The sequence below is a fragment of the Protopterus annectens genome, chromosome 14.part0 (assembly GCF_019279795.1).
Source record: "Protopterus annectens isolate FY-2018-M chromosome 14.part0, PAN1.0, whole genome shotgun sequence".
Classification (NCBI taxonomy): domain Eukaryota; kingdom Metazoa; phylum Chordata; order Ceratodontiformes; family Protopteridae; genus Protopterus; species Protopterus annectens.
The window spans coordinates 975,279,918-975,306,744 of NC_056748.1; the positions used below are offsets into that span (position 1 = coordinate 975,279,918).

Here is a 26,827-nt window from a genome sequence, read left to right on the forward strand (position 1 = left end):
TGTTATTATTCTGTCTTCTGTTTTAGTAGTTTTTGAAAATTGTATTGCACTTGTTAACTTTGTTGATATTAGCTTTGTAATAGTTGTATATGCAGCCTTTCTCTCGGGCTTCCATTGAAAATGGGCTCATTTTGGCCCAATGGACTTTTCCCGGTTAACAAACTGCAAATAAAATAAAATAAAATAAATAAATAACTGCTGGCTTGTAAACTGTGTGCCATTGTCAGAAATAACTTTGTGCAGACTACCATGAACAGCAAAATGATGCTTCATCTTAGTAATGACAGTACTGGATGCAAGGTTAGGAAATAGGTCAATCTCAAACCAATTGGCATAAGAGGCTACTAACACCAAGTAATGTTGACCATTCCACTCGAAGATGTCAGTGGCTACTGTTGACCAAAGTAATTCTGGAATCTGGTTAAGATGACGTGATTCTTTCTGTTGAGAAGGCTTTGTACTATTACACACTGAACAAGATGAAAGTGCTTTCTCAATGTCTTTGTGACACAGACTGCGAAAATACTAGCCCTCTCACGCTTCTTTTGGTAGATTCGGTTCCTGGGTGACCACGATGCAAAATAGTAATGTACTCTTGTTGCAAGGACTTTGGAACAATTACTTTTGGACCTTTCACTATGATACCTTTGTCAGCCAGAATCTCATCTCTGTAGGAGAAATAAGGTTGCACTTTTTGAGGTGAACTAGATTGCTTTGACGGCTATCCTTCACTGATAAAGTGGTTGAGCCTTTGTAAAGCTGTTTTAACGGCAATCCTTGACTGATAAAGTGGTTGAGCCTTTGTAAGGCTGGATCTGTGGCTGTGTGGATCTATCTGGATAGGTCTATCATAAACATAATCATGGAACTTCAAGGAAGAGCTTTTGGCAATTGCGTTTACATGTTTGATCTGGGTATACTGCATCTCACTTTGGGTAATAGTTCTTAATGCACAGGCAAGAGGTTGATCATCTTGTAGATTGACTGCACCAAGTCTAAATTTTGAAGCATCACAGGAAAGTCCAACAAAGCACAAAGATAAGCCCACAAGTAAACGAACTGCCATAAAAATATAAGTAAAATAAACAAGTAAAAAATAATGGCAATACGAAGCACAGCGACCATATAATATAAACAAAACGTTTGTTTATTCAGGCAAGTGCTTTCACCACACTGATGTGGCTTCTTCAGACCATCTATCACCAGAAATATCACATACCTCATTTATATAAAAATTTTAAAATAAAAACATCCAATAAAAACACTTACTCATATAACATCACAATCAGTTGCTTCCTTGTTTAACACGTACCTCCGTAATGACATCACTGTAGAGACTAAGCTTAAAGCAACAGCAAATATATATGTATATACAATGATTACATACACTTGTACACATTCTAATATCAATTAAAAAAATTCTCAACAAGTCATTCTATCCCATAACTCATCTAGATACCCTCTTGCTTTAAGTATTGGTTTAATTGAGACTACTTCATTGAGCCCGGCTACCGTACCATCGGAGCTCTGCTCCTTCAGTCTTGTTCTCCACATTGCTCAACCTGGCAGTCTCCCTAATAACCTCAATAACCCTAAATTTAAAATCATGCTGTAACATAGTATTGTTGATATACATGGCTATAGCACTACTAGTGGTCCTATTCCTTACGCTACATAGGTGTTCCCTAATCCATTCCCTGAGCGAACGGTCTGTCTTCCCTACATAAAATCTTTAATAACAAAGACATCGGGCTAAACAGACTATATGTTTAGTGCCACAATCAGCCCTAACATTAAACCTATAGGTCCTACGTGTATCAGGGTGTATATATTCATCAGTATCATTGTGAATGTGCTCACAAAACTTGCACTTCCTACATGGATAGGTACCTTTAATACTCGATCTTCTACTCTCCTGTTTATCAGGGTAGCAAAGCATTATTTTCATGGAAGGGCAGTTCTTATAACAATAACTTGGGGTTGATCCAACAACTTTGCCAATTGTCTCATCCGTGAGTAATACAGGCCAGTTTCTCTCACTTACCTGTTTTATGCTATTTACATTACTAGTATAATATAGTGTGTATTTTACTCCACTCTCTCTCATTCCTCCTCTCTTGATCACTGGATCTTCACTAGTCTCATTTATCACTCATCCTGTAAAATACGGCTTTGCCCTCCCTTCCCTCAACTCATCCTGTCTTAATACATCTATTGTCTCATTCTCCTTGTAACCTCTTTCATTGAAACTACCTTTCAGTGCTTCTATCCCCATTCTATAACCTCCCTCCACATGATGTAACTGGGAGACCCTCATCCCTTGTCCTTTGACCACATTTTTAAACACCCGTCTACGGTGCATGCTATTTATGTGGAGAAGGGAATTTCTCTGACACTCCTTTCTATATAGACTAGTGGTGATAGCTGAATTCGGAAGCTTAGTTACTAAAACATCCAAAAATTCTACGGACACTGTAGAAAACTTCAAGGTAAACCTTAGAAAATCTGATGTAGTGTGCAAATACCCCACGAAAGCTTGTAGCATGACGGAAGGAAGAGATGCATCACAATTGGAATATGGAACTATTCCACCTAGACAGGGAGGTGTGTGTAAGCACAGTGGACTTGACGTATATTAGTGGATGGTAATAATCCGTTATTGGGATTTGCTATGCCAATGAGTAATGAGAGTGAGATTGATGAATGTACTTACGACAGAGCTGCTTTAAGGGGAGAATTAAATAATTTAGAAGATCTTCTTTATACACTAAAAAGATTACAACTGCATTATGGCAATGAAACTGGGCTGGGGCCCATTCTTTGAGTTTGCTGGGTTTACCAGTGAGTGCTGCAGGGGCTATAGTTGCTGCCATGTGCTTGAGCTTGTTTCTTTTAACTATGTGCTGCACACTATCAACATGAGCTTTATCACTGTGCTTTCTTCTACAGCTATTCTCATTTGTAAGCATATTTGTGTGCTTTTCTGTGAGCTCATATATCTGACAAATCTCAATGGCCTTATTCAAAATTAAATCACTGTCACAAAGCAAAATCTTTCTCTCAGCATCATCTTTTATGTCACACACAAGTCTGTCCTTTATCAACTCATCCCTTAAGTCACCAAATCTGCACGTTTTAGCTTTATTTCTCAGGTCAGTTATACATGGTGCAAAAGTTTCACCAGGCTTTTGATCCCTTCTGTAAAATAAGTGCCCTTCCATAGTAACATTTGTCTGGGAGTTGCACATTTGTCTAAATTTACATTTTAAGCACTATGGGTCCTGCCTTGACTCAGCTGGTATAACAATATGATAGTTTCCCCCCTCTCCTCTATAGATAGCAGGTGCAAGCACAAATGAACGTTCCCTTTCTATGGCTTCTGACCCAGCTAAATTAAGCAGAATAAATGCCTTTGTATGATCATCTTTATCAGGAAATGCAGTCTGTATGAAAATGTTGTACTCTTGCTCAAACACACACTAGTTCTCAGCAATATTACTTGTCAAACACAAGTGCATTGGAGTTTCGAAATCCATCTGCCAAGCCCACAAAGTATACACAAACACACTGAAAATATGGCCCTTGTAATTATGTACGAACAAACTGTTCTGTGAGTGCATAATAACACCCAAATGCACAATAAACTCTTCAAAATACTTTACTTTTTGAAATACACTCTGCAATGGCTGTATTCTGTGAAATATGCCTTGTAATGGTTGTAACTTGCAAAATACCTTTACTATAACACTGCACAAACATGCAAACACTTTATACACTTCTGATAAATCAGATATCTTTGCTTAATACGAAAAATACAGATTCATAAAGCACGTATTGAAAAAATGTGGTTGTTTCTCCTTATTTTATTTATTTTATGCAATTCAGACTTTATTTCAAACATTTTCCGTGGTAATTCGAATAATTTTGTTTATCAACATCGTACATATCTGTTTATGCGAATATCATATTATGTGAAAAGAAATAGTGCAGAGCAAGTTTTAATACCTGAAATTAATTTCTGACTTGTTTTGCGAAGGTTGCACATTTTAGGAATGATCCACTCCTGTATATTCCACCAGCATCTAAACAAGTACCTTAAGTTGTTTTAGCTAAGCTGTTTCTGACCTCATGCCTCTTCAGTATGCTTCTACTGATTTCATGTCCTTTAGACATGCTGCATCTGACACCATGTCACTCGTTCGTCTCTAACACATATAACAAGAAGGTTTGGGGTTTTGTTCAGATGCTTTAATACATACAAACATCAGGATGGATAACAGCATCTTTAAATACAAACAAACTAGTTAACAGACGGAGCTTACATACAAACATGCTTACATCCCAACAGCTAACCGCAAAATGGCAGTCTAGCTTGCATATGCTCAGTATTTATACACTTGTGCAAGCCTCTTAACCTTCAAACATTGAAATCATAGCACTGGCCTTTAAAAATCATAGCAGATGGTCAGAAAGAGGAGCATATTCTTATTTTTCATAAACACCCATGCCATGGTCTTTAGCCTTCATGAACACATATATAGAACTTGCTAGTCTGACAGACTTCCAGCCCAAAGTATCTCCTTTTATAGAATATACTACCTCCATTACACACGCACACACACACACACACACACACACACACACACACACACACACACACACACACACACGTCAAGCAAAGCAACAAAATGTCTGCCTTGAAAACTAATTTGATCAACTGGATGGGTAATTACAAATTCACCACTGTGGGGTGCAGTACAACACTCCTTGTCTTGGGAGCCTAGATTATCCCTAGTATACTGGGCTTAAAAGTCTAGGCTTCGCAGTTGTTTTTTGGACCACATGTCTAGTATAAACTATGAATGGATTAAAAAACTTCTGTTCCTTGTTTATGCTCTTCTGAGAAGTATTACTACAGTGACTGACAATCAAACATATGTTCTTGGTTCTACCACTCAAAATATACCTCAGAAAAATTAAAAGCAGCAGCTGTGAACTGATATTAATGCAAAAAAAGTAATAAATCTTAATTTTTGTCTGTTTTGCTCACAAGTTAAAGAAACAACGAATGCTTCCTTAAAACTGCATCAGTTAGTTATACAGATAGACACTATGCTAACAGAATCCATTAAAAAATGTTGCATTCTGACCTGTCTTGACTGCGTGAACAGTAACACTCGATGAGCTTGCTTATGCCATAACCGAAGAAGGGATTCTATCACAATCATCTTTCCAGAACGTTTCCAATACCCAAAATGCTCTTCTTCAGTCAGATCCTCATCTGGCACACCTTTCAAGATCTTAGGACCCCCAGAGAACAGATCGGGGTGATTGCACAATTTACGAAGAGCAATGAGACCAGCAAACACCTGCAGAACCAAGAAGAAATTTATTACACAGCTAGACTGCACATCCTTCACGAATCCCTTCCTCCAACAATATTCCAAAGTGGTTATAAATAATCAGTTTTTAAAGATAACTGCATTTATTAAAAAAAAAAGTTTGAACCCTGAAAAAATGGCTACAATAAATGCTACTATATTTAAACACCACATATTTTCAGAAGTAGTATCTGATGACTTTTAGTCTGCAAGTTTGTCTGCATATCCGTCCATCCACCCTTTCAGTCAGCCAACTAACCAGACATTTTCTAACCCACTTGTCCTGGAGTAGATCATAGTGGCAGCAAGTTAAGAATGGTAGACTAGACCTCTATATCCTCAGCAAAAGTTCCCAATTTGTCTTGCAGGATTCTCTATGCATTCCCAGGCAGGATGAAAGATGGAGTCATTTCAGAATGTCCTTGGTTACTTCCCACAACTGTCTCCCACTGGACTGCACCCTGTACACTTCCCACAAAAGTTGCCCAGGGGACATCCTCAATAGGTACTTAAATCACATCAAACACAGCCACTTCTGTACTGGTTTGAAAGCAGTCACTTCAAGATGTGCCTGGATTGACCAACTCCTCAGAACATGGAAATTTTACTAAAAACTAACTTCTGTTTCTTATACTTGTGATGACATTCTTTCAATCATTGCACAACACTCAAGACAACAGGTATGCAAAGCAACACAGACTGACCAGTAAGCTGAGAGTTTCATTACCTCAGCCCTATCTTCACCACTAGTGTCTCGTACAACTGCTGCTTCTGTTCCATAGGTTCATAGGAGATTGCTAGGTCCTAGAGCCTTTACAAGCCTAACCATGTTAATCCCAAGTATCCCAATTTGCTCTTTTTTGAGTAGTTCGCAGAATGAATTTATGAACAGAGTGGGCCTGTCCTGTGATCAACACCGGGTGCCCCTGTCCATGAGGGACAAGGGTGCCACCCCAGGGGCAAATTTGCGGTCTCCCATCCAATTATCTAGGTGGAGTATGAATAGGGTCAGTGAAGAGCTCTGTTTTACATGACTAGGGGGTCGAGTTCAAAGAGGCAGTCTCTGGGAGAAATATCTGTCTCTCCAACATGATCTGTTAATGTCACAAGCAAGGTTGAGATCTTTAGAGTGTGTGTTTCATGAACCATATGACTTGCTAATGTGCAACATTTCCATTAGGGCAGGGTTGGAGATTGCCCTATAGGCTAGGCACAAGTCACCTTTCAGCAGCCTATAAGATACAGAGTAAAGTGAAAGGGCTTTCAGCCTGTCCATGTAGGTCATGGTTTGGAGTGCCCACATTTTCTTAGTGAGAAACCTCTAAGGTCTCTCCAGTTGCTGCTGGTGTCTGGTGAGATGCAAGCAAAAGGATGCATTATACTTTATTAGTGGTCTGATGAGTGTCGAGTAGAGTGGAGTTATAACATCCTTTGACCTGGAAGGTATGCTCTTGCTTATGAGGTGCGCTACGTAGAAGGCTTTCTTTTTCACTGTGGAAACTTGGTGGTCAGAGTTCAGACTGCTATCAACCTGGGTTCCCAAGTCTCGCACTATTGGGTTGGAACTCTGCTGGTCAGTCTCCGCATTCCCTCCTATTGTCACTTCTGAATAAGACCTTGAGAAACAAACTCCTACACCTGGTGTGACTGCTTCTCTCTCCCCTACAGATAATAATCCATTCCCTTCTAGGTAGGAACCATTACTTCTGACTTGAAGGTGATGATTTTCAACCCCACCGCTTCACATGTGATTGTGTACCACTTCAGTGCATGCTGGAGATAAAGTCATTTAAGGTTAGCATGACAGCTACATCATCTGCAAATAATAACAATGGAACCCTCACATCCTCACACAAGATACACATCAAACTTTAGTGGTGTCCTGATATCACAAGAAGAGGCAAGGCACATTCTTGGCAAAGTTCTATGTACAAACAATGTCCTGATGTAAGACTGGCAATGCAGGCAACTCTTGCTCCACAAATATAGTGACTGAATGCCATGTAGCAAGCTGCACTATATTCCTGTACAGCTGTATCACCCTGCTTAAGACACTGTGGAGTATATTACCATGTGTCTTCTATTAGTCTACAAAACACATGCACACTGTATTGGTGAAGTCCCATGAATTCCTAAATACCAACGCAAGGATAAATTGTTTATGTATGTTACACCTCAATGACTGAATTCAGACTGTTCATGGCCCATTATACCATGAAGACCAAATGCAATGTTACACCACAAGAACAAAATGCAACCTATTCACGCACTGCACTGTCACATCACAAGGACCACATACAAACTGCTCCTGAATCACAGATTTCCAGAAGTGTGACCTTTTTAATAATGAACACATCCTCTTGTGAGACCTTTCTGAAAATGAAGGCTATTATCTCAGTTTAAGAAAACATAAAAATGGATGAGCCGATGTAGTGGACTACAGCAGATGTTTAGTTAAAAAAAAACAAAGTTAATTGATAAGCTCTTTCATCCCCTCCTTAATTAGGGACTTCATCAGAACAATTACACACAAGTTTAAAAACATTTAAATACCATTTGTATGTCATGTGAATAAAATTCTTGTTGGCCATTGAAATTACACCTAGAAATATCACATCCTTAAAAAGCTTCCTTAATTTTCACATTACTGTAACTAAAGATGTAACATCCTAGCTAATAAAAAAACAATACTGGGCTACATTAAAAGTGTTTTGAAGATAAGCCAGTTTTATAGTTGAATTTTTATGGAAAGCATTTTTAATTGACAATGCCTCGTTTAAACCTGGAAATATATCTGCATTTAATTTCAGTTGCCACCACAACTCCCTTGCTTCTAACCTCTCTTCCCATGGACCCCCTCTGGGATTAGTCAAGACATTTTTTAAACAAAAAAATAAATTTACGATCTACATTATTTTTAATATGTTTAGACCAAGCATTCTGTATTCAACCCTTTTTAATATCAAAACTGTGTTCATAAATAAGTTCCCGAAGGCTTCTCTTGGCTTTACCCACATAAAATCCTGCACATAAAGAGCATCTAACCACATATACAACACCTTGTGTATTACAGTTACTATACATTTTACTCCAGATTTTATCCTTGTTAATATATACAGAATGTCCTTCTAATATATATGGATGCTGGCTACACGTATTACGTTTCATATTCTTTTTTGGGATCTATTTGTATTATTTAATATTTTATTCCTCTTGGCCATCATCTTAAAGTTAGTGCCTCTTCAATTTGTATACATTTACATACATATTCGTAATTCCATAACTATTCATGCTATGAGTCATAATAAATATCTTATAAATGGCCTCTATCCCTAAACTATCTTTTTTTTAGGCAGGCATGTATCTTTTTCACCTAACAAGGGTTTAAATAAGCTCAATTTTCTTTTATGCAAAACTTCATCAACAATTAAAGTAAACAAATCAACTGGTTACCCCTTCTAACTAACATATTTTTTAATACTTCGATTTGATCCAACAAAGTAATGTCTTTAGAAACCAATACAAATTCACCACTTTTATAATGGCCTTGTTTTGACGGTAAGGATGTCAGCTAGAAAAATGAAGTAACATTTTAGAATATGTGAGTTTTGTATAAATATTTGACACAAACTTTTTGTGGTTGTAGATTTTTGTGATTTCCCCATCCAAGTAATTAATCTTATCAAATGAATATTCATATGTAAACCTTCAAAAAGGTTATACAAGAATTAATATAATCAATAAACTCTGAACTTGCCCAAGGAGTCACCCCAACATATACATATAACTTCTCCTGTGAGTCACCCCAAATAAAATTTCTACGAGTTAACCCAAAATATACATACATCGTCCAAAAACCTCAAATATAGGTTGCAACTACCTTTGTACACAGAATTAAATATATTGTTTTTCTCCCAGTATACCATACCTAAACTTGTATATACTGGGACAAATGCTGCTCCCATGGCTATTACCTTCATTTACTGAAATAACTCCCCTTCAAAATGAATAAAATTAGTATTTAAAATAACTCACATCAATGGAACTAATACCTGAATCTCTCTAAAAGTTAACTGTGAATGGATGTGGAAACCATGAAAGACTATAACCGCAAAAAAATTGTGTTGAATATTTATAGAAAACCCACATATTCTAACATGTTACTTCATTTCTCTAGTTGCCATCCTTTACTTCCTGGATGTGAAAGTCTACAGGAACATGTTTGGGGATGTTCATACTTCTTTATACAAGAAGCCATGCAAGAACAACAGCACACTTCATAAATCTGGTTTGGCCCCAGACATATATCCAAGAATGTTATGAAAGAACAGTGTGTAAGGGTGATGACACTTTATGATGATCAGAAGCTAGAATGAGTTTTTAAAGTTGTAACAGAGGACTTCATTGGAAGGGGCTACTCTTTCAGTGAGATTAACAACATGATTGTAGAAATAGAATCCTTTAGAAGCACTTTTGCTAGACCATCTTTTTTAGAGGTTGAGCGCAACAACAACCATGTAACACAGAACACTATGACCAGCCCAAGGATAATGCTTACTTATGCCAGTGATATGAGCATTATATGTGACATTATCAGGAAGAACTGGCCAATTCTTATGGCAGATGAAGGGCTTAAGGATAAAATGGGTTCTAAACAATTGTTTACATTTAAGAATAATAAGTCACTCAAGCACCAATTTTGTTATGAACAATCCACAGTGCCTGTGAACAGAATGTCTAATCAGACTGGAAACTTTCCTGTAGGGGATGTGGCCCTTGTAAATATATCTTGACAATGTCACAATTTACACATCCCCCTATGGGACGTACTGTGCATGTAGATTTTTACACAGCCTGCAAGAACAGCAAGCTTGTATATTACGGGATGTGTGTCATGTGTGAGGCTTTCTATATAGGGAAGATGAACAGACTACTGAAGGATAGGATAATGGAACATAATGGGGATATCAGAAGACTGTAAATGACTAATGCTCTGGCTAAATGTGAATAATTGTGGGGAAGAACACTAAGTTTTTAGTACTTGAGATTGTCAGTGTGTGTGTTAGACGTGGTGATTTGAATAACATAAAGGAGTACCGTGAGCTGGAATGGATTTTGAAACTGCAGGGGAATAAGACCCTGGCTTAAATGAGTACGTCTCTTTAAAGCCAGTGTTGAGGTCACCGGACCTCCCTCACTGATGTGATTTGATGTGCTACACTTTTAATGGAGAGTGTTTTGTGTTACTATAGGTCTGATGAAGCGGCATTGTGGCCATGAAAGCACTCACCTGTTTTTTTGTTTTATTAAACTATTTGTTTTATATCCGTGATGGCAGACTATCACTACCTATAAGAAAATATATTTATGAGACTTCCACTTGGTATTATGTCAGCATCAGAAGCACCTTGGAGAGCTACAGTAAAAACATAGCCAATAATACGGATAATATTCTGGTCTGGGATGTCACCAGAGAAGATAATGACAAGGCACAGATTTGGTTGCTGAACAGAAGGAGATAGCATAACTGTAAGGTGAACAACAGCGACTGTAAATTAGAATTCAAGAAATAAAAGATACGGTATACTTTTTTTAGTAGCAGGGAAGTCCCACTGAGTTGAGGCTCATTTTCAGTGTAAACCAGCGGGTACTGTATTGTAAGTAACTACAGAGGCTGAGGGGATAAACACTAGGAGGATAGGCTGAATCTCATTAGCAGCTCATTGTCTTAATCCTTACTGCTAACTTGCTGTTACATCTCGGAAGGAGAAATGATGAGCTTCAAGGAATGTAAAGCATAAGTGTTATTATTAAACATAGACCTATTCTTGAATAGAATTGGTAGTGTGATGAAACCTGAAAAAATGTATATGGACAAATCTGCAAAACTTGAGAAAATTATGAAGATGAAACATTACCCAAGTCATACTGCAGTAGCTGATGTTTCTGCTGTGAGGTTTGAAACCAGATGACAAAAAAGTCAGAGGTATCCTACACTTGCCTAACTCAGGGCATATGCAAGCACTTACGAGGTTTCTGGACCTGATACAATATATTTTTTCTAAGTTTATTCCGAGTATGGCTGAAATAAATGTTCAGTTAAGGAAATGACAAGGGTAAAATGTACAATGGTGGCAGTGGAGTGAGAACAACAAAACAGTTTTGAAATGGTTAAACATTCAGCTACCAGCATGATCACATTAAAGTGTTCTGATGTGACTGAATCAGTTGTATTACAATTCAATCTAAGTCAAAATGGAGCTAGTGCAATGACTTTGTAAGACAATAAGCCAGCAGACTATGTTTCAAGAACATTTATTTAGTGTTTGAAAATATATAATCAGAGAGAAACATGTGTCACTAGTAATATCACACAATTGGGGGAAATCTGTACACACTCACAGGAAAGTAGAGCTTCACCATACATAACTGCACAGTATATACTTGTTGCTGGTAAAAGAAAAACACCACCCATGATGCCAAGAATGCTGGTGTGTTTACAAAAGCAAATTATAAGCCAGAAAATCCAACGCGTATTGCAAATTTATCAAATCATTTGCGCCTGAAGAAGCAGAGAGAAGATTTGCTTAGAGATGTACTGGAAGTTAACTGGAGTACACTGCAACTGTCAATGACAGAAAAGATGCCAAAGAGAGATTTATAACTGCACTGAGAAAGACAAAAAATAAAACTGATCAATGAAGTTGCTATGAATTGTTGTACAGAAAAGAAGACTGCATTAAGGAAAGAAATACATCCTTATTTTTCATGTAAAGAAAATATTAGCTGCATACAAGTCTTGCTGTTCAATGCATATACACAGACAATGCTAGATGATTTCAGATGTCAGTTGTTGCAAAGATAAAGTTTCATATGACTCAGCAGAGTGTAAAAAAGAGCATGATTACATTGTGTCATCTTGATTAGGAATGCTTTTACAAATAAAACAAATGGCTGAGAAACATGATGCATTCTTACAACAATAATGATCTAAGAAAAACAATGCAGTCTTATCCAATTCCAGACAGAACTTGGAATACACTTCACGACCAAAACGCAGATAAACACCTTCACAGACTAGAAACCACAAAAACGAGCACCAGCAGCCAAATCCAAAGCAAACGGAGTTTTAATAGATAACGTAAGCACCAAAAATGCTTTCGGAGAGCTCAGTGTCTCTCCTTCCTCAGACAAATTTTAAAACAGCTTGCAATCACATTTATACAATTTCAAATCAATTAAATAATCAAACAATTTTAATTAATTACATTAAATCAATGGCAAGCATATAAATATAACTTAACTACCACAATAAATAAATAAGTAAATATTGCCACACTCTGTTCCTCATCCTTGCCATAAAATATTGTGTGCATGTGAAACTGTGGGCGTCCACATACTAGGACACTCGCAATTCATTCTTAAAATAAAGATATAAATGTATATAAATATATGTATGTATAAAAACACCCACCCCCTCACGCGCACACACACACACACACACACACACACACACACACACACACACACACACACACACACACACACACACACACACACACACACACACACACACACAACATAAGGAAAACCTTAAAATATTTAAAATAAACAATAGGACATAATTGATAACAGGTAATAAATGCAGAAAACACTTGCTTTTAACAATACCATAAACTATGTTAAACAGTAAGACCTCATTAAATTAACATAAAAAAACAAAAGTAAAAGCAAGCGTTCTTCTTAACATTATACACACACAGCAACTAGTTAAATTCCACACATAAGGGGACTACCTTTTCAAAGATAACAATTTTAAAACACAGGAGATGGAAACATACTCATTTAAACCTGGGTGCATATATGCACCAGTACGGATCTGCCAGGCCAATTAATTATTATCTAAATGGATTTGCCACGGACCTCCCTTGTTGTCTACCTTCATTTTCCCCAAGATCGTAAACTTAAAATGATGATCAGGGAATGCACCAATGTGCCTAGCAAGAGCATTGTTAGAATCGTACCTTGAAATAGCACATGTGTGTTCATAAATGCGCTGCTTAAACTTCCTTTCAGTTTTCCCTATATAGAAAGCAGCGCATTTCTGACACAAGGCCAGGTAGACCACCCCACTAGTCTCACAGCTATATTTCCCTGTTATATGATATTCAACATTCCTAACAATAACTTTAGAATCAGTCAGAACATACTTACATTGATTACACACCCCACACTTAGTCATTGCTAACACTCGTTGACGAGCAGGACGTGAATGAAACTCGAGCATGCTTTTTAAATTGCGCCCCTTTCTAAAAGTAATTTTCGGGGCCTCCCCCAATTGGTGGGACAAAAAATTGTCATCTAAAATTAAGGCCCAATTTTTGTTAAACAACTTCCTAATGTGATGGTGGTCCATAGAAAAGGTGCACAAAAACCTAGTAACAAAAGTGGAATCTAATTTGGTGTCAACAGCCAATCCTGATACATCTGTGTGAACCGATTCAACACTAGTACAAGTAAACGACAGGAATGGTTTATAAAAACCAGATCTTCTCTTGTTAATAACTTCAGTGCTAATATCAGATAACATTAAAGAAGGATACCCTCTGTTTAGAAACATGCGGCTTAACTGTTCACATTCAAACAGAAAGTCTTCAAAATCTGACACCATCCTAGCTGCCCTAACTAACTGGCCTTTCACTACAGCCTTCTTTTGATGTTTAGGATGACTGCTAGTAAAATGCAAAAATGCATTAGAGTAAGTGGGCTTACGATAAATAACACTCTTGTATCTTGAATTCATCACATCTTTACTAACCAGTATGTCCAAAAAATTAATACTAAACTCCTGCAGGTTGTAGGTGAATTCCAAAAGGAAGTCAATTTAGAAATGGTCCTTAGGAAAGCAGGGACCTCAGATGGTGATGCTTTCCAGATAAAAAACATGTCGTCCTGGTACCGTGTATACCAGGCAACATTTTCCTTAAAACTCACATCAGTAAATAAGAAGGTCCTTTCCCAAAAGGCTAATACACAGTTGGCAAAAATGCCACCGCATGGCGACCCCATGGCCACCCCGGATTTTTGTAAATAGATTTTTTTATCAAACAACATAAAGTTGTTATTTAGGACAATTTCCAATAAAGTCTCAACCAAATTAATGGTATTATCATCTGTCTTTTTATCATGCAAAAATTCATGGACCCACTGAATACCAAGGTCTTGTGGAATAACTGTATACAAATCTTTGATGTCAATTGTTAAAAACCAATAACTAACATCAAAGGGGATCCTTTTAATTTCATAAAGAAAACTCCAAGAATCTTTACAAATCTGGGGTTCCTGGTTAATTAAAGGCCTTAGAATACTGTCAATAAGCTTTGCACAAGCACAAGTCATACAGCCACGACTATCAACAATAGGGCGAAAAGGAGGTTGTGATAAATTTTTGTGAATTTTCGGGATCCCAAACAAAACTGGTAACTTGGGGGCTAAGATGTTCAAATATTGGTACTGGTCTAGGTCAATTAATCTCTCAAGGAACAAATCCTCAGTTAATCCCCTGATTTTTGCATAAGCAACATTAACCTGATTAATACTCACTTCTTCATAAAAAGTCAGTGCTAAGGAGAGACATCATTTTCTGAACATACAAAAAATCATCCATAAACACCAGACCACCCCCCTTATCCGGTTTTATGACTCTAATATTACAATTTTTCAGTAAGCCCAGAAATTCATGCTGGTGTTTGGTGATGTTAGCAAGTCACCTATTGAAAAGCTTCTCAGATTCAAGAGCCCTTAAATCAAACTCGCACATTTTTTCAAAAAGGCATAAGGTTTCATGCAAGGGGGGATTGTAAACACTAGGAACCCTAAGCAAACTAGTTGAAACTGTACCATTACCCATCAACAGCTTTAAGTTCAGTTTTCTAATAAATAATTTAAGGTCAATAATTATCCTCACCAAGTCAAAACGTGTATCAGGGACAAAGGACAAGCCCTTAGAAAAAAACTCAACTAACTCAGGGTCAATGACAAAGGACGTGTAGTTATAAATTTTAAAGTCCCCTTTAGAGTCCATAAGGACCAGTGGATCAGAAAAATGGTCTATCATCTCCTGCGTTGTGACCTCCGATTCCTGTAATTGCCCTGGTAGGTCTTGCCCTGTCCATTCGCCTTGTTGGCTTTCTTGTTTCTGTGAAAACCCTGCTGGGTATTAGAAATAACATCATTAGATGCAGCAGACCCATGGATAGTCACGATGTTATTGTTACCGACTCTGTTAGAGTTCGTGTTAACAGACTTGTTAGAGTTACTAAGAAGCCTTTCACTCCGACGAAGGGTCACGGGTTCATCATCGTAATTATCCAACTCTAAATTAGGCTGAGCATCCACTATATTCAATAGAACTTGGAATAAAAGTTGTTTAAGCTTCTTATAGTAGCAAGTGAACGTGTACCTGATTTGTGCTGTTATTCAAAAATTTAATTAATTCATGAAGACAGCCAATACTGTGAGTGAAGGTGTAATCAGAGCACTGGATACTATTTCCACACATGATATTCCAGATCTACAAGATGATGGTCTGTAGTGTGAAAATGATGAGTTTATATTTCAAAACAATATGGATTTCAACACACTGACTGCAATCAGAGCCAACCACGGTAAAATAGTTATGTTGAAAGAGCAGTAAAGGTAAGTCGGAATTTCACAGTAAAAACAGCTACTGTAATGCAAACCATCATCCTCCTCATCAAGCCCCTTTTTCTCATATTTCTGCATGGGGTTGGGGTGTCACGTTAACTGTCATCACATCTCAGAATTCAATACCACGCTCCTATCTTTCCTGGCAGTCATGTCTGACTGTCACAGCTCTTATCTCACAAAATCCATCCATTTGTTGGATGGTGTCATTTCCACCTGCTTTCTCCTTATTCACCCAATATCTTCTTCAATAGACTGTCTCAATTTCCTCAACGCTGTACTCAAATCACCATGTTTTCTTTGACCTTCTCTGCAACTGGAGCTACTCTGACTTCTGCTCTGATGCCATCATGTCTTTGTCTGTTGCACAGTGTGCATCCTATGACCCATCTCAGACACTTCATCTTCATCACCTCTAGCTTCCTCAACTGCTCTGCCTTTACTACCCATGTTACTGTACCACACAGTAGTGCTGGTCACATCACTGATTCGTACATCTTACTTTTCAACTTCTTTGGCATTCCTCTGTTAAATGGTACGCCTGACACATTGAATCAAGAGTTCAATGCTAGAATCAGAGTGGCTGCAGCCAACTAGCACAAACTTCCCTTCTTCTCAACAAACCCTCCCAGATTAAAGCTGTTAGTCTGTTTCACTATTTCCCTTCTATCTCAATTTACAGCTTTTTCTGAGTTCCTCATTTCCTACCACGACAACTCTCTTGTCTGTACTCAGTTTCATTCCATATGCCTTCAGTTTTGTAATTATTTACTGAAGTTCATGTTCACAGTCGGCCTGTAATGCCATACCACATGTATTCACTAGCTTTGTTGATTTGTCCTCTCCACCTTGTTTGTTGATGTACTTCATAACCAGTAGGAAAAGCAGTGGGCTTAGAGCTGAACCCGGGTGCACAAACAATCGTAAAGGGGACTGCTTTGTGAGTCCAAACATCATTTGCCCTTGTGGCACTGGCTCCTTGTATATAGTATGCACTACTTCTACCAATATTTCTGTAACTTTGAACTATCACAGAACTGCCCAAATCAGCTTAAGTGACCTTATGCTTTCTCCAAGTCTAAGAATGCCCAGCTGGACTCTTCCCTCATCTCTAGCTTCTTCACAACTATATCTCTCACTGTGGTAAGAAAAATGTACTGTAAAAACTGATAAGCTTCATAGAAAAAGAAATAGACACTCTTAAACCTGTCTTTCATAATGAAGCTGCAATGCAGCAAGAACTGTCCCAAACACAATATCTGATTTCCACTGTAAAAGACCCTGATAAATTACTCCAGGTATAAGACAGTGATGAAGAAACAAGTCAGGTACAAGGACTGCTCCAGAGCTAAGAATAATTCTAAAGCTTGAAACATTTCATTTACTGAAAATATGTTTTGAATATGGTAAAAAAAATCTTTGTTTTGATGAAAATATCCAATGGCTTGCTTAGTATAGTACCAACTTTAATTTTAAATTGATTCATAGATTCATAGATTAGTACTAGGCTAACTGCTCTTGTGAGACATTTTAAGCCTAGCCAATTATCCCTTGTGAGATTCGAACCCTGCACCTTGTGTTTGTAAGACAAACACTTTAACCATTAGGCCACCCTCCCAACCCATATATATATATACACATAAATATATATACACATAAAATATCTCTTCCTTTAGAACTATCAAAATTCTGAGAAAAGTATGCACTACATTAGACGAATACATGTGTATGTATATGTATGCATATATATATATATATATATATATATATATATATATATATATATATACACACACACATATATATATATATTACAAACACATATATATATATATATATATATATATATATATACACACACACACATATATATATATATATATATATATATATATATATATATGCACACACACACACACATATATATATATATATATATATGCACACACACACATATATATCTATATATGCACACACACACACACACACACACACATATATATATATATATATATATATGCACATATATAAATATATATATATATATATATATGTATGGGAATGTGAGTTAGCTACAGTGATCTGCATGCCACATGGTACATGTTTGCTTGAAGACAAAGAAGCTGGAATACAGAACTCATCAAGTCACATTACTTCTGCTGTCACTGTGTATTAGGTTCATAGGTAAGTAGTAGGCTATCGGCCCTAGGGACTATACAAGCCTAGCCTAATGAGGTTCCTTGGCTTTTGCCACCCAAGAAAATTATTTTCCTGTGCCCCTGTCGAGTGGAGCCACAGCAGTGATCCCAGGGGTGAATTTCCTATTTCCCATCCAATTGTCAAGAATTCTCTTAAAGATGGCTAATGAGGAGCTTACTCCACAGCAAGGGAAGTCTCTGGGACAGGAATCTATCCCTCCAGCATGTTCTGTTTATTTTATCAGTAATAAAATTTGTAGTTGTGGCCCACACACAAGGGTCTAGGGCAAACTGAGTACTTGGCGGAGGGAACATACTTTTATATGGCCTGGAATAGATTGAGGATCACTCAGAAAAACTATGTTACGATTTGTGACTGTGGAAAGTGAGGCAAGGTGTACTATGCTTAATCTGCTGTGACACTTACCATCTCCATAAAACAAAACCATAAGGAAATGGAGCAAGTACAAGTAAAATGAATACATGCCCACTAAATTATCTGGAAAACAGCTTCTAAGGGTTATATAACCGTTTGACAGCAACTATGCGAGGGTTACAATGGGGACGGTTGGAGAGTTCTGATTAAGAGATAACTGGCTACTGCTCTAAAATTAATAAACAGGAGAAAAAAAAAACAATTTTTGGAATGTTAGATCTCTTGCTGTTAACAATAATTGCTATGAAATTAAGTTATGTAAAATTTAGCTGCAGGGAAATGCAGGTAAATAACCTGTTAAAAGAGTAATTTTGTACAGACATTTCTGAAGGGGGCTTAAGTATAACAAAGGAAGTCAGGTCTCTGTTTCTAGTCAGAAGTAAAGGAAAAGAAGAAAGGATAAAAAGTCAAAAGTAACTAAAAAGGAAAAGTGCAATGAATGTGATAACAAAACACAATATAAAAGGGGCTAAAATAAGAATAGGAAAAAAATAATATAAAGGAGTTCTGCTCAGATGAAGAAAGTTATACAACGGAACTGAACAAGTGCTTCTGCATTAGTTCTTGGCCTGAGGAGATATAAGGTTAAAAGGAATGTTCAAGTACTCTTTGGGGAGGGGGCACTGAATATGTGGAATATATTCAGTCTGTTTAGTTAGAAACAGTGTAGAAGTTAAAGATAATATGAAGTATGACAGAAAGTTAACGTCTGAGGAATGAGTGCATTAACACTGCAGAACACATCAAATACTTAAATGTTCCTGCATTACAGGTTTCTGGTTAAACAGCACTGCTTGGATAATGAGTTGGCAGACTTCAAAAATTCCCTATAAAGCACTCTGTCAGAAATATCGGGTGAGCAAATGAGTTAATTAAGGAAATTATTTTTTTTTAACTGGGATACAAGATTAGAATTGTCTAGACAATGTAAAGCCTTGCTAAGTTTAATTCTCGTGGCTGCCAAAAAACAATTACTAGAAAAATTAAAATCAAAAGTCTAAACCAACTGTATTTAAGTATTGAATATTGCAACAGAGATAAAAGTTAACTGGAAGTGGGATATTTAGCAAATGGTAGGAGCAAATTAAATAGAAAAAAATGGAAATTATGGAAACATATGCAGAATAATATTTTGGATGAGGAGTGAGATTTAAGAAAAGGCAGGAAATGAGCAATTTATGTAATGTTGTATTGATAATTATTCAAAAATGTGATATATATTGTTTGTAACTAGTAACGTTAAAATGGTTTATTTTAAATAAATATATGTCTGCTTGTGTCTTAAGTGACAATTCAACAAAGGTGTTAAAGATAAAAAGACAGTACAGTTTGGAAGCTCTCTTTTTGGATCAGATTACACATAATTGTGGACAAATAGAATGGACAACAATGAAAGTACAACAGTTCAACTGCACTAAAGTGGTACATCTTTAACAGTAGATGTTTACTTGTACCAATTTAACAGATTTGAAAATGAATATGTGGTATGTGATTAAGACAGACTAAATTAACAACTATTGTACAGTAATACAGAACAGATGTCAACTGGGGCAGTGCGGGAAAAATTTAATCATACAAATATATTTCTCTGATTCTTTTTATTTGCATCTTTTTGTTGAATATTGTATACGGTGTAAAAAGATAATGTGCTGTTTATTTTAGATCAAATAAAAGTAAAGCAACTACTTTCTCTTTTCATGAATATGCCCTGACTTTTTCAACCTCAACCTACATACTCTAAAGAACAACACTAGCTTTTGGACTCAAAGAAGGGACCTTGGCTTAATCTCTTAACTTGAAAGACAGAACACTTTCTAGTCTATCATCATCCGTTATGCTGCACACAGATACCAATTCTTTTCAGGTAAAGCTTTATCTGAGGCTAGAACCTCTGGCATTTTGGTCATTTTATTAAGAATCAGGAAGAGCGTACAATCAGCACTGCAGTAAATTATTAAAGCTGGAACCAATATAATAGCATAAGCTGCAGTAACACTGCCAAGTTAAACATTTATTTGCATTTGTTTACCAGGAAGGTCCACTGGGCCAAAAATGAGCCCATTTTCAGTGGAGGCCCAGGGAGAAAAGCTGCAAAATAAAATGAACAATAACGCAGTGTGAAAAGATCCACAATAAAATTAATAACAACACGATGTAGGCACAGTACATACTTAATGTTCACAATACACAACACCAAGCATAATATACTATACAGTACAACGGATCGATATGAACAGTACATGCAGTTGACAACTGAGAGTCAGTATACAGTATTACCATACTAATAAGGATGTAGTGGATTACACGAGTAAAATATAATGAAGTTTTAACCATCAGTATAGTATAGTACAGTATAGTATAGTAACCATGAGAATATCACACGATATCCGGTTACATTTCTAGAACAAAATGAACATAAACGAAATTCAAGATTGCATGATAAAGCTATGAAGAACAGAAAAAAAACAGTGATATCTCACATGTAAAATAAGATCTACAACTCAACAATAGTGACTGTAAATGATCAGACTAGCCAGGTTAAGTGTTGCTTATCTGTTGAAAAAATGTGCGTCTATATTTAACATTTACTCAACACAACTGCTACACATAACAGTCAACAGGAGCGAGTTTCCTTCAGAAAATCACGAGTATTAACTTAGTTGATGGTGTGGTACTGCTCTGTTTGGCTGATATAATGTAACTGATACTGAAGACTATGTTAATAACTGACAATGGCTGGGTACAACAAGACTAACACTACCGGAATGTGCTCATTAGATGTCAGGTTCCAACTCCCCAGAAAAGCAGCTCTGAAGTCTCCAAGGTCTGAACAGAAAAAGAGCATCCTTAGCAATTTTCACTGTTATTGCACTTTCTGATATACTAACCTGCATTTCTCCATTCAGTATTCGATAGACCTCTTTGGAGTCTACATAACTCTGGTAGAGTTCCCGCTGCTCATCTGTTAAACGGCAGAATAAGACCTACAGAAAAGGAAACATCAATAACGTGTTGTAAAAATAACTAATAACCTAAATTATCACATTCTCTATTGTAGTAGAATCGCATCAAGTACTACTACTTTCGTACAAAGATTACCTTGGACTATTTAAAATGTTTGCCTTCAGGTACACTTAGACTAGTGCTGCAATGGAATGACTTAAATAATTTGTGAAAAGCTGAATGTCATCTTTTTTTGTTTATTTCAGATTCACCATCAAGGACACTATTTGTTCTCAGCTACCTTCTTAGCTCCCAGAGCAACATTTTTCTTATTAAAACTTTATCACATATGTGCTAGGAAGGTTTGCAGTTTTGCTTTCCATACTGAATTAGTTTTCGTTCTGTCAACTTAATTTCCACAGCTTACCTTATATGACCCTCTGATTTAGGATGTTTTTCCACATCTAAACCTATTTTATAACTCTTTTCTGTACTGTTATTTCATCATACTTCTTGAAGAAAATGACAATTTTACTCTTAGTTTGGTGTGTTGGTTTTGTTTTGGACTGTCACTATATTTTTTATTTAGTCATGCATATTATATTTAAAGAATCATGACAGCTTGTTGTAAAGTCATCTCATTAAAATCACAACTGATACTGACCTGATAAAAGAGCAAAAGCAAGTACTTATTTGGGTTGCTCTGCCCCAAGCTTGCATGTGGAAGGCTTTGCCAACACAACCCCATACCAAGGTATACTAACTCTTAGAGTCACACACTATTTAGGAAAAGAGGTCAGGTTTGATGAATTCTGTCTTGCTGAGTAAGTTTATAATAAATTGTACTGCTCACTATATGTTTCTCTATTCATTCACTATTAGTCTGCTTTCTGGTTAGTGATGCTGTACAACATGGAAGCCTTGCTGGCATTCTACACTTTTACTTCAATGCATCTACCCACTTCAGTTTTTCATCACTGTAGTCAACTACACTTTCTCAGCAGACATGGAGTGAAACCCCTGAGCAGTCCTTTGGGTCACTTACTGGGTGAATGCCCTTCAGTAGCATTTAGCCCATTTCTCTCAATCTCAGAGTGAAACCAACACATGAATAGTATCACTTTTTCCTCTGCATTATACAGACTTCCAACTGGACATATGTGGCAGGTAAGCAGGACCTGTTTCTCCTTGGCCACATATATTGGACACTGTATACTAATGCAAGCTCTGTATGCAACAAATATGGTATTATCTCAGATTTGCTACAGGACGCTGATCTCGTATTTATAACAGAGGTCTGGTTTGATGATTTGATGATAACTTTGGCCACCATTTAGTGGTAGCAGTTCTACCTGGTGTCTGCAGTCATAAATGCCCTAGATGGGGCAAGATCAGGTCAGGGACTGTGACTTATTTAGATCTGAGCTTTACATGGCCCAGGTTAAAAAAAAAAAAATTGCATTTTTTTTCCTCATCTATCAGTCATTCAGTTGTACAAGGACATTACAAGAGTTCACTGACGTTCTTGTCCATGTTATGTACTGGCTATTGATAACCTCGACAATTGCATTAATTATGAGTCAGTGGCTCTCGATAAATCATTCCTATATATATATATATATATATATATATATATATATATATATATATATACATATACATATACATATAGGAATTCAGATTTGTTCTGGTTATATAATAATGTACTCTTGACGTGATACAGCTACAGGACGTGATGACATATGACACTGTGGTACAGCCAGTTTCATGTTCCTCTCTACTCTACAGCTTCCTTTAAATCCTTCCAATCTTGAGTGAACAACACTGTCAAACGTTACCTAAACACACATTGTGCTTGTATTGCTCACCTCTCCAATAGCTCCTACAAAAGCACAGTGCCTGACTGACTGATCAAGGACTACAGTAAGTCACTGCCTGCTGCTCTGGATTTGTTTCTCCACCACTAAGGACATCCTGTCTCAGTTAATGTGTGGCAGCCTTGGTTTACTTATGAGCACTGTTCCCTGTCGTTAGAGGATGAGGGTCTGGAACATCATAAGAGGAGTGTGCATCTTTGGAGACACAAGCTTGATCCCCAGTAAGCTTATGCTGTCTACCACACTGAGATCTCCTTAAAGAAGGCAGTTTTTTCCCTCCAGAAATTTCAGTAGAGGCTAAGCAACCAGGATGCCTTTTTATGTAGTGGATGATCTGTGCCATCATCTCTGTCTCAACACTTACAGAACATGTCACATCAGTGTGGCATGACTACTTACTTAAATGATTTAAATGCATACCTTCTCCTCTACACTCCATGGGATGCACATCTTTTAAGACTTCTTGTATTTATTTGCATTTTTTAGAACATCAGTTCATACATATGATTCAAGCATTTGCCTTACAACTAGCAGACTAGTCCTTCCCTCTCCAAACTGGTTACTGTCTGTTTTGATCATTATAGACACATCATAAATCACACCTTGGAATTATACACATCATCTGATAAATTTCTTATCTTTACAGAAGGGGGCATGAATAACCATGGCCCTCAGTATATCTTTGGTTCCCAATAATATCGCCAGCTTCCATACTGTCCTGAACTTCCTTTTTCTTTTAGGAGTGTGAGTTTATTAAAAATTAAACTGTGTGTTGCTTGAATTGCACTCAACAGTCAATGGGTTTCTGGACTCATAATCAGTCTAATTTTTGCAACTGTTATAGAACTAACACTGTTCTTATTAAGGTCGGTAATGAGCTTATGGCAATAGATTGATGTTTTCTTCTTCCTACATGACCTCTCGGTAGTATTCGATATTGAAGTATGGCATCCTGACTAAATCTTACTGTGATGTTTATCTACCATAGGTCCCCTATCAGAAGCCTGAAACACTATAAGCCTGAAAATCAAAATCCTGAAAACTATAGACTGAAAGTTCAAAATCCTGAAAGACCAAAATCCTGAAACTCAAAAAAACACAAATAATGCTAATATGTCACTATAAAGACACTAATATCTACCAACTGACCCTGACCCTAACCCCTAAGGTCCGCCACTATCGCACACACTCACTGACCTGCCCCCTCCCTAACTCACTTAAACCGCTAACCCCAATATTTGTCACTCTTGCATACATGCCTAACCTGCGCCTAACCCTAACTCACTTAAACCTAACCCTGACATAAAACCAATCAGCCACTTACCTTGAACCAACATGACCCCCAACAACAGTGGCTAACAATAGCAAAGCCACAATGACGTCAGTATGTCCATTTTGTGTTTTCAGGATTTTGAGTTTCAGGATTTTGGTCTTTCAGGATTTTGAACTTTCAGTCTATAGTTTTCAGGATTTTGATTTTCAGGCTTATAGTGTTTCAGGCTTCTGATAGGGAACCCTACCATATTAGAATGGTGGCATTACTGTACTGTAGTTCCTCACACAGACTGTGTAGAAGTGGGCATGGCATGTGTGACTGACATGCCAAATGGCCATGATGTCATAGGTAAAAGATGCACGATTGACTGATATGCAGATTTGCCAGTGATATAATGCATACATTAGATTTTGACAGTTGGATACTGGATGCTGTTATCACAGAAGTGATCAGGAGCTACTGAAACGTTTACTGCTATTTTATAAAATCTGAGGAAATGTCTACATTCAATGATAATTACCTAATCCATCCATCCATCCACCCTAAACCCTTCTTCCCATTTTGCACAAGGGGTCGGGGTGTCACTTCAGCAGTGACAATCATCTCGAGCCAAGGTTTACACCGCCGGGTGGCTAGCCCTGCCTCTGTAGTGATACCATTCTTAAAATCATCTGGGATTATGCCAGAGGAGAAAAACTGTCTTCAGTGTGATTGTAAGGCATCCCTTGTTGCTCATAGATCATCCTTCACTTGGAAGTGTAGATCAAGGAAATGCAGAAGTAAAAAAGGTATGCTGACTGACACATTTTTTGAAAAAAGTAGATTGCCTCTCTAATCGCTTGTGAAGATAGTCTACTGGTGGATCAGGAAAGTCTCTTATCAGTATAGCTGCAGACCACCTTGGAGTGTTGGCTAAATCAATGGTGGATTAGTATCAGTTCTAAAGAGATGTCTGCATTTGGAAACTTCTCCAGGACCTACTGTTACTTGGCAGTCCTGGAAAGGAAATCCAGACTGATGAGTCTTTTAGTAAGAGTAAGAGCCAAGTGTAATCGTGGAAGAAACCTGGAAAAATGGACAGGTGGGTGTTTGGAAAGTATGACTGTAGTGAAAAAGTTGGTTATCTGACCTTTGTGGACAGATGAGATGCAGCCACATTACTACCAATCATCCAGCAGCATGTTTTACCTGGAATAACCATTATTTATGAATAGTGGGCAGCTTATCAAGGCATTGCTCAAATACCAGAGATGAAATACTTTCCTCTGATAGTTAATTAGAGTCAAAATTTCGTGGACCCAGTTACATATGGCCACACCAATGCTGTGGAGTGCATGTGGTTGCATTGCAAGAAACATTTTAACACCATGAATGGTACCCAGGCACATACGGTTCCAAGCCAGTTAGATGAATTCATGTGGAGAAGTAAATATGGGCGGAGACGTTGATCAGCTATTTTAGTAAGCTCACCGAAGTAAGGGTGCTAAGCTGCGGTAGTACAGCGGTAGCATTGTTGCCTCACAGCAAGAGGTTCTCCTGTTCGATTCTCGGCTGGAGTGCCGTGTGTGGAGTCTGCATGCCCTCCCTGCGGTCGAGTGGCCTCCGAAAGACATGCGTGAATGGGCGTGCCTTCGCTGAAGGTTGGGCTTCAGGCTGGCAACTCGGCACCATAAAAATCTACTGCCAATCATTAGCGGACCAGAGTTCAGCTGTGGCGACCCCCTAACTGGGAAAAGACAAACAACTGAAGTAAGGGTGCAGAGATGTTGCTACCCACTGAAGGCAAAAATGAAGAAGATTCTGAGCTGTTTCTGGACATCATATGGACACACTGGACATTGATTCTGACAAGGAGAATGAGGATCCTTTGATGTGATTCACCCTCCTCTTTATTTAAATTTTTTATTAACTTGACAGTTGAAATGTATTTTTACTATTACAAAAGTTGTATAAATCACCAGACAAAGCAGTTATGGTGTAAATTTATTTTGGAAGTAAATTAACAGTAA

At 37.4% G+C, this 26,827-nt stretch overlaps 1 protein-coding gene across 1 annotated transcript in view; it reads right to left on the reverse strand.

The window, feature by feature from the left end:
• The window catches only part of ERCC6 (ERCC excision repair 6, chromatin remodeling factor), a 1,256,800-nt gene that overhangs the window by 257,859 nt on the left and 972,114 nt on the right, over positions 1-26,827 (reverse strand). Inside the window, exons 14-15 of the mRNA XM_044056771.1 lie at positions 21,611-21,706; positions 5,151-5,369 (exon numbers count right to left, since the gene is read on the reverse strand). Of these exons, the coding sequence (XP_043912706.1) occupies positions 5,151-5,369; positions 21,611-21,706 (315 nt within the window). The remainder of the gene's footprint in view (positions 1-5,150; positions 5,370-21,610; positions 21,707-26,827) is intronic.